Source organism: Rhinoraja longicauda, chromosome 6, assembly GCF_053455715.1.
Source record: "Rhinoraja longicauda isolate Sanriku21f chromosome 6, sRhiLon1.1, whole genome shotgun sequence".
In the NCBI taxonomy this organism is placed as follows: domain Eukaryota; kingdom Metazoa; phylum Chordata; class Chondrichthyes; order Rajiformes; family Arhynchobatidae; genus Rhinoraja; species Rhinoraja longicauda.
This window is the reverse complement of record NC_135958.1, coordinates 72,169,664-72,182,089: the sequence shown is the minus strand read 5'-3', so window position 1 is coordinate 72,182,089 and position 12,426 is coordinate 72,169,664. Positions and strand designations below refer to the sequence as shown.

General features: G+C 45.8%; 1 protein-coding gene across 3 annotated transcripts in view; it reads right to left on the bottom strand.

The window, feature by feature from the left end:
* Positions 1-1,589: 1,589 nt before the first annotated feature.
* slc39a11 (solute carrier family 39, member 11) overlaps positions 1,590-12,426 on the bottom strand; it is a 588,303-nt gene continuing 577,466 nt past the window's right edge. For all 3 annotated transcript variants that reach the window (XM_078401340.1, XM_078401337.1, XM_078401338.1), the window contains exons 8-9: positions 9,757-9,915; positions 1,590-5,470 (exon numbers count right to left, since the gene is read on the bottom strand). In XM_078401340.1, the coding sequence (XP_078257466.1) occupies positions 5,392-5,470; positions 9,757-9,915 (238 nt within the window). In that variant the 3' untranslated portion in view covers positions 1,590-5,391. The remainder of the gene's footprint in view (positions 5,471-9,756; positions 9,916-12,426) is intronic.

Genomic DNA, 12,426 nt, shown 5'->3' with positions numbered 1-12,426 from the left:
GCTCAGAAACCTTTTGGCCCTCACACCCTGTGCTCAGCAGCAATACCATTTCATCTCGTTCACTCATGAATCAAACTAAGTTCAATCAAGCAAAAGCCTTGCAAACAGCTCAGGCAGATGAAGTAATAGAGATAGAATTAGAATGTCCTGGGCTACTCTGGATTCTTTCAAACTTACCCCCGACTATCCCAACTGGAGTTTCCTGCAGGCTTCATCAACCTCTCCGTACCGAGGTCCCCAGCAGCTTTAAAAGGACCTGCATAATATGTCCATAAGGAAGGCCAAAAAAACCAAGGTGACTGACCGGACAGTGAAAGGCCTGGATGGAGTGGATGTGGAGAGGATGTTTCCACTAGCGGGAGAGTCTGGGACCAGAGGTCATAGCCACAGAATAAAAGGGCGAACCTTTAGAAAGGAGACAAAGAAGACTTTATTTAGTCAGAGGGTGGTGAATCTGTGGAATTCATTGCCACGGAAGGCTGTGGAGGCCAAGTCAACTGATATTTTCAAGGCATAGATAGATTCTTGATTGGTACGGGTGTCAGGGGTTATGGGGAGAAGGCAGGAGAATAGTGTTAGGAGGGAGAGATAGATCAGCCATGATTGAATGGCAGAGTAGACTTGATGGGCCCCCTCGCCTAATTCTGCTCCCATCACTTATGAGCATGAACATGCCTCAATGACTCCCGACCAACAGCACTAATAATGCCTGCGCTGAGGAGGTATTTTGAGAGGTATCTTGCCTTAGTACCGACCTGGACCCATTACACCTACTGCCATGAGTGGGCGTGATCTTGCTAGCTCGCCATTCTGCACCAAGGCCACTCTCTCACCTCACTCTACCACTGGAAAGGAGGTTGAGGAGCCTGAATATCGTGATCTCCAAGTTCAAGAACAACTTCTTCCCAGCAATGATCAGGCTCTTGAACTGTGCACAACACTGATTGCAACTCTACCTCAGTGACTCTGGTCCACATGGACTTTATTTCAGTTGCAACATCGATTTCAGTTTTGCACTATTATAGTCTGGTTAGCAAGCATTACTAATTATTAATTTATTGTACGTTAATTTGTGCGTTATTGTGGCAATGGGCTTGTACAGCTGCAGCAAGTAAGAGTTTCATTGTTCCATTGCTGGTATATTTGACAATTAAACTCTCTCTCTTTTCACTCCTGGTGAACGATACCATAGTTTTATTAGTTTAGCACTTCCTAGATTTTTTAGAGATACAGCATGGAAAGAGGCCCTTCGGCCCACGGAGTCCATGCCGACCATCGATCACCCGTTCATATTAGTTCCACGTAATCCCACTTTCTCATCCACTCCCCGCACACACACACGGGACAATTCACAGCGGGACAATTAACCGGCAAACCCGCAAATCCTTTGGGATGAGTGAGGAAACCGGAGCACCCGGAGCAAACCCACGCAGTCACACGGAGAACATGCAAAATCCACACAGGCCGCACCCGAGGTTGTGATGGAGCCCGGGTCACTGGCGCTGTGAGGCAGCAGCTCAGCCAGCTGAGCCACTGTTTATCATCAGCTGAAGCTGATGCAAAATTTACTATAGACAACTGACAAAGGGTTTGTGTGAATCAACATCATTTTTATTTGCTTGAATTTTGCTACATTACTCGCGCTTCAGAAATCACTGGAAAGCAAAGAGCCCCACACAGATCAAGCCCCAAATCCTGTGATTCTAATCATAACATTGAAATTCATCTTTACATTAGTTCCAACAATCAGTGTCACTGTCCTGAAAGTATTTATGCCAGGGAGTTATTGATTAAAGAAGAATTTATAACAGCAATAGAAATAAAGGCATGTCAAATTAAAAACGACGAGAGTCCAAAAGGGGACAAAGTTTAGAGTTTAGAGATACAGCGTGGAAACAGGCCCTTCGGCCCACCGAGTCCATGCCGACCATTGATCACCCACACATCCGTGTTATCCCACTTTCCCATCCAACCCACCAGGGGCAATTTTACAAAAGCCAATTGACCTGCAAAGCTGCACGTTTCTGGGAATGTGGGAGGAGACTGGAGCACCCGGAGAAAACCCACGCGGTCACGGGGGAGAACGTGCAAACTCCACGCAGACAGCACCCGTGGTCAGGATCGAACCCGGGTCCCTGGCGCTGTGAGGCAGCAGCTCTACTGCTGCGCCACCGCGCCGCCCTTCTTGAGGTTTCATCATACAGAATTGGAATCCATCTTGTCCCGTGACGTAACGGATGTCATAGACCCTGGTCATCTGGCATTTTCATAGTGATTCAGTGCATGAAGTTCAGAGTTTGGAAGAAAACATGACATGAAAGCAAATTATCCCGATAATTTGTCTTCACAAACAAAATGATGACGCGTCGTCATTACATTGTTGGTTGCAACCAAAAAAAGATTTGCTTACTGGTTTTTAAATAATTCAAGATAAAAGCACAAAAATCCTTCAGGTTAAAAGGTCACATTGAAAAACTTCATGAGAAGCCCATACGAGCAATTATTCCCAAATCTGAGCCTTTTCAGACTTGTGAAACTAATAACTTTCCTTTGAAATTAGATGTCCCTTTACTCCGTCTAGCTTCACGATATACATTTCTGAGCTTCCAACAGCAATGGTATTAACATTAACTCATTATCTCTGGCACGTTTTGATGGCTAAAATTCATAGTAGTCTAACGGAGTGCGGTCACACAAAGAACTGTAGTGTGCATTCCTCCCTCCGTGTACTCTCCGAGCCATCCCTCTGCTCACACAGATAACTATTTACACCCACAGCAATCTTCAACCATGGTTTTGAAGGCAGCTTTCCAAACATGTGGTCGTTTTGAATATAGTTGTAAACATGAGAATTTAGTCCCCTTTAATTGAGTATCTGGGTCAGTCATAACTGAGTGTCAAAGCTAGTTGGAAGAAATGAGGGGGGGACCTCATTGAAAGTTATCGAATAGTGAAAGGCCTGGATAGAGTGGATGCGGAGTGGATGTTTCCACTAGTGGGAGAGTTTATGACCAGAGACCAAAGCCTCAGAATAAAAGGACGAACCGTCAGAAAGGAGATGAGGAGGAATTTCTTTCACCAGAGGGTGGTGAATCTGTGGAATTCCTTGCCACGGAAGGCCAAGTCAATGGATATTTTTAAGATGGAGATTGACAGATTCTTGATCAGTACTGGTGCCAGGGGTTAAGGGGAGAAGGCAAGAGAATGGGGTTGAGAGGGAAAGATAGATCAGCCATCATTGAATGGCGGAGTAGACTTGATGGACCGAACGGCCTAATTCTGCTCCTATAACTTATGAACTACTACCTTTCTTTGGAAAAGTAATACCAGACCTGCCAATTATAAAGAAACTAATTCGCAACATGACATTATCAGATAGCAATACCCAAGAACAATATGATCTAAAAAAAACTTCCGGAGAGAGCTTATTCAGCCAAATGCTTTCTAACCTTAAACCCCTGGTACTCGTGTTAGGGTTTACAGAGTTCAAGTATTATAATTTATTCCAAGTCACCAACAAGTTTTTTCCCCCCTTTTTTTTGTTACAATGCCAACTATTTTGTGCCAGAACAATATCTTTCAATAACCTTTTTATAATTCAACTCATTACTGTAGTTATATATTTACTTCAAAACAAACATGACATTGTATGCCTACGTTCTGTTTAAAGTGAGCAGCTGGCCAAAAGGACACCAATGTCAAGTTCTGCAAATGGGTGTGTGAGTGTGGCACAAACACAGTTAACCTCTAAACACACTGGCCCATTGTATTCACTGGGAAAGGCACCGTGCAACACTGGGTTCCGCCTGACATGAGTTGTATTTGAAGTTTACTTTCTTTTGTGTGGAGCATGGGAAAGGCTGCACCAGAGTTTAACGTGTCCTTTTAAATTCCTGCACATCAGACGCAATACTCGAAAATGTGTTATTAATTTCCCCCGAGATATTCCCTGCCTCCGATTGTTTGCTACCTGACTTATTAAGAAGGGTAAAATATGGAGGAGTCCCTCAGCAACACACCCTGCATCATTCCATCAGTTGTTCGTGCAGTGTTCGGCAACTAAATTGTTGCATTAGTCAATGCAGCACCAATGTCTCTCTGCAGCCATCCCATAACCATCAAAGACAGCGGTTGAAAGCCTGCATCTTCTCAAGGATGCAGCCTCCACACTGGCAAAGCTCTGCCTTCGTATCAAAACTCCTTGTCAGGCAGCATCCCTGGACAACATGGATAGGTGACGTTTCAGGTCAGGACCCTTCTTCAAACCCCTTTGGATCCAGTTGGCTTCAATATTTAGTCAACGTCTCTTGTGTAAAGGAGATCTACGGAATCATCCTTGATTTGGTATCAAGAAATCTGTGCTTGTTCCCCTTTACATTTTTCTTTAACATTCTGTAAGTGCAGGTAAGGTATGCTGGAAATACCAGCAGGTTACTTTAAGAGAACAATACCGACCTTTGTACCAGCGGGTTATAAAAACTTAATAGTGGCCCAAATAAATGTCTCCGTCTTTGTGCTGTTTTGCATTAACAAAACAAATGGCTCGGAATCAACAAAGGCACATTTAACCAGACCCCCTTTTCGAGTCCAACGACACACTTGTTGGTGAAAACATACAGACAACGTCACTGTAAACAACTCTGCACATCTCGAACAATTTCAGAAATCACCAATCGAATAATAATGCAGAAATAGATGATTTCAAGGATGCTGCAAATTGAGACGAACTTCACATCAGAATGAAGGTTTCAAAGGTTTTTCGTTACAGGTCTTCTCCAATGTATACATTAAAGATCATATGTTCTATATTTTTACAGTGCAAGATAATGATCCTTCAAGATATCTGCTCACTTAGTGACGCACCACAAATCAACATTCAATAGGTTATCAATAATTAAAATAACTACATAGTTAATTGCAGTATTAATATATTACAAAATTGGCGACACCAAATTCTAAATCTATTCCTAACCTGAGTTAATGGTGGGATTTGTTTTTGGACTCCGTCACTGAAGTGGGATTTGATGTGAACTGGACTGAAAGAAAACCTCATTATAAACACGCCACAAAGATTCAAGCATTAAGGACACCCACAACAGAAGAAACATATGCAGAATGATCTCTGGTCCAGACCATTGAAATGGGTCAAGTTATTTAGGTAAACCCCTTGCCCCCCCGCCACTCTCCAGACCAGAAGCTGTCATTATTGTGCTCCAGTAAGATCAATGTAGAAATGTGCACTCAGTTTGATGATGTCATCGAGACTTGTGATGACATCACCATCTTTCGCAGAGAGAGAGAGAGAGAGAGAGAGAGAGAGAGAAAGAAATGAGTAGAGATGACAATAATGTTCCAAAAAGTAATTTCTTCAGAAAACAGCACATCTTCAGATTATCCAAGGCCTACGTCGAGTGACATCATCAAGACGAAGCCTAAGATGGAGGTCCAGGAAGCGAGCTTGCCGTTTCCACTGCAAACAAGAACAAGGTTACTAACAGTTTTCCCTTCGAATGATTCAACATCCGTGCTTTAAATGGATTTAGAATGATTAGGAAAATTGAAGAAAGCTCAGTACTTCCCTTTGCCTGAACTGGATGATAAAATCCAGAGATTTTCCTCTGAAATTTGGCGGCACGGTCAAATGTTTTCGTATGTTTAGGATAGTGTTAGTGTGCATGGACTTGGTGGGCCGAAGGGCCTGTTTCCGCACTGCGACTCGAAACTAAACTGAACTACATTGATTTGGTATTTTAAGTTGCTTCACTAGGAGATAAAATGCACCATTGAGAGAGTTTAGCTGACACACTAAATGTTGCCAACTGATTTGCCAACTTGCAAATTATCCGTGTGCCCATGGACCACAATGCCATGTCCTGATGAGTCATTTACCAGAGAGGGTTTATTATGGGGGGGAGGCAACTCAGTTAGGCTGTAGATAGGACTGTTCGGTGAACATTTGTACCTCTGTCGGGGCCAAACGTACCGACACCTGTCTACTGCCGAGGTGAGGTCTGCGTCATGATTGTACTGGGTTGCATGCAGAACAAAGCATTGTACTGTATCCAGGTACACGTGGCAATAAAGCATCATTGAATCATTGTCTCTGGCGCTGTAAGGCAGCAACTCTACTGCTGTGCCACTGTATCCTCATAAAGTGCATTGCAGGAAACCAGAGGGAGATCAAACTGTTCCTCAACACAAATCTCTGAAGGAATGAAAATCAAGCCACCCTATTTTATTGAAGGCAATTTCCGAATAAATGTGTAGCCTTTCGCCACCGGCACAGTACCAGCTTTGTGCGTTCTGGAGGAACAAGGATCCTATAATATCAGCCCAGCTGTTGGTGCTGGAAACACAGCAGTGGGACTGACACAAGCAGAGGGCAGTTAACAAAATACAATAAAAGTCACTCCACAGTGCTCTGTGCTTTCTAGTAAAGCGCACAAAAAATGGCCTCATTAAAGGCCTGCAGCTGATAATAGTTTGTCCGCTTACACATCTGGCCAGGAAATGGTGTTTGATGTGGCAGAGCTCAAAGGGGAGAACAAAATGGAAGTTTTGGAGGAAAAAAAATTGCACCTTCAAGCAACTGAGACCCAATAAATTGCACAAAGCCTGAGCAAGGGCAAGAAAACCGGACACCTCGTGCCCAGTCAATGGAGGCGGCCACCGAAAAGGACCACAAACTGTTTGTACCTGACCAATGACAAAAATATAAATCTAACGGAGCTCCTAAAGAACACAGTGTTTAAAAGGTTGAACATTACTTCCATTCAGTGGAATTTACTCCACACCTCCACGTTATGTTGGGAACGAGATTACAAATTATTACTGGAAGCTCATCTACCCTTTTTTAGTTCAGTTTAGAGATGCAGCACAGAAACAGGCCCTTCGGCCCGCCGAGTCCACACCGGCCAGCGATCCCTGTACACTAGCACTATCTTACACACTAGGGCCAATTTTACAATTTTACCAAAGCCAATTATCCTACAAACCTGGGGTAGACACAAAATGCTGGAGTAACTCAGCGGGTCAGGCAGCATCTCTGGAGAGAATGAATGGACTTTGAATCAGACTGAAGAAGGGTCCCGACCCGAAACGTCACCCATTCCCTCTCTCCAGAGATGCTGCTTGACCCGCTGAGTTACTCCAGCATTTTGTGTCCACCTTCAATTTAAACCAGCATCTGCAGTTTTTTCCCCCCACACATCCTACAAACCTGTGCGTCTTTGGAGTGTGTGAGGAAACCGGAGCACCCGGAGAAAATTCACGCGGTCACGGAGAGAACGTACAAACTCTATACAGACAGCGCCCGTAGTTAGGATCGAACCCGGGGCTCTGGTGCAGTAAGGCAGCAACTCTACTGCTGCGCCACCATGCTGCCCCTTGATCCACATTGGATCACTTTAGTACTCCGCTTGTTGAAGCAGAGTCGAAGTAAATTTGTATCTCTGAGGCACCGTGAGAATCACTAAAGAATTGGCAATGAGTTCAGAGCGAATTATTCAATTGTAATGGTCTGCTATTACTTATAAAGCAATTGAACTTGCTCTGGTTGTGAGACATCATCTGAACAGCCTTATTAAAACTTTATCTAACTGCAGATGTTTATTTCCTTATGTGGAGGAAGGAACTGCAGGCGCTGGTTTACACCGAAGATAGACACAAAATGCTGGAGTAACTCAGCGGGTCAGGCAGCATCTCTGGAAGGAAGGAATGGGTGACGTTTCGGGTCGAGACCCTTTCTTCAGACTCCTTATTTTCCTGATGTTCATCTGACAAATGGGCACCACCTGAAACTTTAACTTGCTGTGCTCTTTTTTAACATTGTGTCAAACCAGGTCCGAGGTTTAAACGAGGCATAAATTAGGTCGTTAGGCCCTCTCTGCCTGTGCCCACAATCTGTTCCATTCCCTTGCTCTTTTCCCATCTCTAAATTTTAATTGAATGTTATTAAAGCAGTTTTCATCACCCTTTTAAGCGGTGTATTTTCGATCATAACAATCTGCCGTGGGAAAGGAAATTCTCCTGTAAACTTGGCCTCCGGTGTGAAAACCACATCTGATCAAACTCCCTCCTGGAGGGGGCAGGTTCATTTTTTTAAATCAAATCCCACCACAATTCAGAATACATTCGTTAAATCCCCTTTACTAATGGATAGGAATGGATTTCACTCAGAGAGTTGTAAATCTGTGGAATTCTCCACCTCAGAAAGCAGTGGAGGCCAATTCTCTGGATGCTTTCAAGAGAGAGCTAGATAGAGCTCTTAAGGATAGCGGAGTCAGGGGGTATGGGGAGAAGGCAGGAACGGGGTACTGATTGAGAATGATCAGCCATGATCACATTGAATGGCGGTGCTGGCTCGAAGGGCCGAATGGCCTACTCCTGCACCTATTGTCTATTGTCTATTTCAGAGTATTGAGGGATAGAGGCCAAAAGCAGGCAGGTGGGACTAGTTTAGATGGGGCATCTTGGTCGGCATGGCCAAGTTGGGCTGAAGGGCCAGTTTCTGTACTGTGTGACTCTATGACTGGTTCTGCTCATCCATGGAACCTTCTGGTAAATCTCTCCCACGGTCTCTCCAAGGCCAACCAAGGCATTTGTGTACCTGAAGCTGCTGTACATTTCCAGCATGTTGAGACTGGGATGTGTAGGAAAGAACTGCAGGTGTTGGTTTAAATCGACGGTAGACACAAAATGCTGGAGTAACTCAGCGGGACAGGCAGCCTCTCTGGGGAGAAGGAATGGGTGATGTTGAGACTGGAGCCAGTTTTTTGTTAACAGCTTATATCTGCTGATTGCGATGGTGCTTACACTGGTGAACTTGCAGAATTTACATTGAGTTTCCGACTTCTGCAGAATTATACGTGGCTTATGTATACAACAAGCCCTTGCAATAACAGGCCTCAGAGGGGAGGGGGAGGGGGAGGGGTGGAGCCCGCTATTGCCCATTGTCCACTATAACCGAGTGAGGCGGGTAAAGTTTAACCCAAGGCCGGGAGGGATGAAACACGGCAGGTTAAAGAAGCGGTAATTCACAGGCCAGAGAGCCGGGGCCGGGCCCAGTACTCACGCCACCTTCATGTTGCTCACTCCCTCCTCCTCTCCCGTAACCGGAAGCTTCCGCCACGTGGCGCCAACTCGTTGGGTAACTGGCGGAAGTGAGGAAGGGGGGAGGGGGGGGCCGCAACTGGAGCCTTGGTCCGCTAAAACCAAAAGCCGTTATATAGCATTATTGCGAGGGTTTCCTGTGACATTTATTTTTATGTGTTTGTCTCAGTCTATGTGCCTGTGTTGCGACTGCAAGCAAGATTTACTTTGTACTTTGGTGCGGCTCGGTGGCACAGCAGTAGAGTTGCTGCCTTGCAGTGCCAGAGACCCGGGTTCAATCCCGACTACGGATGCTGTCTGTACGGAGTTTGTACGTTCTTCCCGTGACCTGCGTGGGTTTTTCCCCAAGATCTTGGGTTTCCTCCCACACTCCAAAGACGTACAGGTTTGTAGGTTAATTGGCTTGGTATAAATGTAAAAATTGTCCCTGGTGTGTGTAGGGTAGTGTTAATGTGTGGGGCTCGCTGGTCGGTGGGCCGAAGGGCCTGTTTCCGCGCTGTTTCTTTAAACTAAACTAAACTTCCTGTATCTCACCCGCACTTGACAATAGACCCGAGTTGACCTGACCTTGCTATTGTCTGGTCAACTGGGAAAGACAACTGTGGTAAAACTCCACGAAGGTGCAAGGAATTATTCAGTGCTCACCTGAGTTGTGCTTCAGGAATGATGTCGTCAACTACAACGTATACCATGGCACCGGCTGCAAAGGCCAAGGCGTAGGGCAGCAGGGGTTTGGCCAGGACTACGGCAAACGCACCAAATATTCCCGCCACTGGCTCAACCATGCCACTTAACTGGCCGTACCTTTACATCAGGGAAACAATTTGAGTTAGAGAAATGGGGCACTGAGTAAACAAATAAACCTGACAATTAGTTTAGAAAAACAGCTTGGGACGAGACCCTTCAGCCCACCGAGTCCGTGCCGACCAACGATTACCCCTACACAAGCTCTATCCTTCATTTTAGTTTAGTTTAGAGATACAGCGCGGAAACGGGCCCTTCGGCCCACCGAGTCCACGCCGACCATTAACACTATCCTACACACACGAGGGACAATTTATACTTTTTCCATGCCAATTAACCCACAGACCTGTACGTTTTTGGAGTGTGGGAGGAAACCGGAGATCCCGGAGAAAACCCACGCGGGTCAGGGGGAGAACGTAGAAACTCCATACAGACAAGCACCCGTGGTCAGGATCGAACCCGGGTCTCTGGCGCTGCAAGGCAGCAAATCTACCGCTGTGCCACCGAGCCGCCCTTGCTAGGCTTCGTTCTAGTCCCACCTCACCTCTCTTTTCCATATTTCTCCCCCCCCCCACCGCTTCATCAGTCTGAAGAAGGGCCCGGACCTCCCGAAATGTCGACTGTCCGTTCCCTCGACGGATGCTGCCCGACCCGCTGAGTTTACCCAGCAGTTTGTTTCCAGCGGAAAGATTGGTTCTGGGGCACGTTTTTTTAACCCGGCCTCCCCAAACTGCATCTTGCAGGGTGCAGAATGGGGCACGGACCAGAAAACATGGGAATAAATCAGAGGAGGATCCCTCCCAGAAACAAGTGCAAACGTGCCGGTCGGCTGTCATAATTCTCTCACGCCACGCGGCATAAGAACACAGCGAGAAACTGCCCGATAGGAACTATCAGGAAGCCCAGGATCTGCAGATAACACTAAGTATCTGCAAGGAAACCTGCTTTCTATTGCTGTGCAAAACCACTCAAACGCGATGACATGGAGATATGTGATCAAAGCAGGCTGTGTTGAAAAGAAAAAGGTTTTATCTCACAAAAAAGACAGATTTACTTGGGAAGGAGACACAAAGTTAACTGCCAATAAGATAAGCCAGAAAAAAAAACCCAGCAAAGCGGGTGGTTTTTGACGTTTAAAAACAAGACACTGTTAGCTTTTCTTAGCAACAATCAAAACACTGAAGCCCTCCCAATTCAACCTAACTGATTTGCTATTGCCCGTTCTTCCACACTGACAAGGAATAGTTAGCAACCAACTTCCCAGATCACTGAAAAGGAAGTTCTCTCTCCGTCTTCCTGCCCCACTAGTCATCGCACTAATTTCACTGTCGTCCTGTTGAGTTTCACTGTTTCACTCGTTACCACCTGCCCCACAGCCCACAATGGACCACTGTGGGCTCCGCCTTCCCTTGATCATCAGAGTGAGAGTGTGAGTGAGTGAGTGAGTGAGTGAGTGAGGCCAGTGAGTGAGTGAGTGAGGCCAGTGAGTGAGCTCAGAATGAGGCCCAGTGCAAATTGGAGGAACAGCACCTCATATTTCGCGTGGGCAGTTTACACCCCAGCGGTATGAATATTGACTTCTCTCATTTCAAGTAACCTTGCTTTCCCTCTCTCTCCATCCCTCCCCCTTCCCGGTTCTCCGACCAGTCTGACTGTCCCTCTGATTACATTGTATCTCTGTTTGCTTCGTTGTCACCTTCTCTTAGCTAACAATGGTCTATTCTACATTTTCCTTGATCTGCAACTCTTTTGAGCTCTTATCTCTGTAACCTCCTTATCTCTGTAACTCCCTCTCCAAGTAACACTCAGACTGAAGAAGGGTCTCAACCAGAAACGTCACCTATTCCTTTTCTCCAGAGATGCTGCCTGACCCGCTGAGTTACTCCAGCTTTTTGTGTCGATCTTATGTGTTCATCTTTTCTAAGATAGACATAAAATGCTGGTGAGTTAATGGTGGCATCACTGGAAAAAAGGAATAAGTGACGTTTCGGGTCGAGACCCTTCATTAGATTGAATCTGTTGGGTGAATCTGAATGGATCTGTTTGGATGTTAAAACTCCTCAAGGAACACCTCATTTAACCTGTAGATTCTTTCCATGTAGCTTTTATTCATTTCTTCCCAGGATTTGGGCACAGCATAGACTCAAATGCATCAGAGTGTGGTGTGATGGTGATGAGTGGTATTCTTAAACTACACAGCCTCACAGCGCCAGAGACGCAGGTTCGAATCTGACCTCGGATGCTGTCTGTGTGGAGTTTGCATGTTCTCCCTGGTCGGCGTGGGTTTCCTCCGGGTGCTCCGGTGTCCCCCCACATCCCAAAGACGTGCAGGCTTGTAGGTTTTGTTGTTACCTTCTCCCAACTAACAATGATCTATTCTACATTTTCCTTGATCTCCATTCCCGTTGTCCTGTGTTCACGCCTCATACTTCCTTATCTCTGTACCGCCCACTCCCCTGACATCAGTCTGAAGAAGGGTCTCGACCCAAAACGTCACCCATTCCTTCTCTCCAGAGATGCTGCCTGTCCCGCTGAGTTACTCCAGCATTTTGCGTCTATCTTCTATTTCAA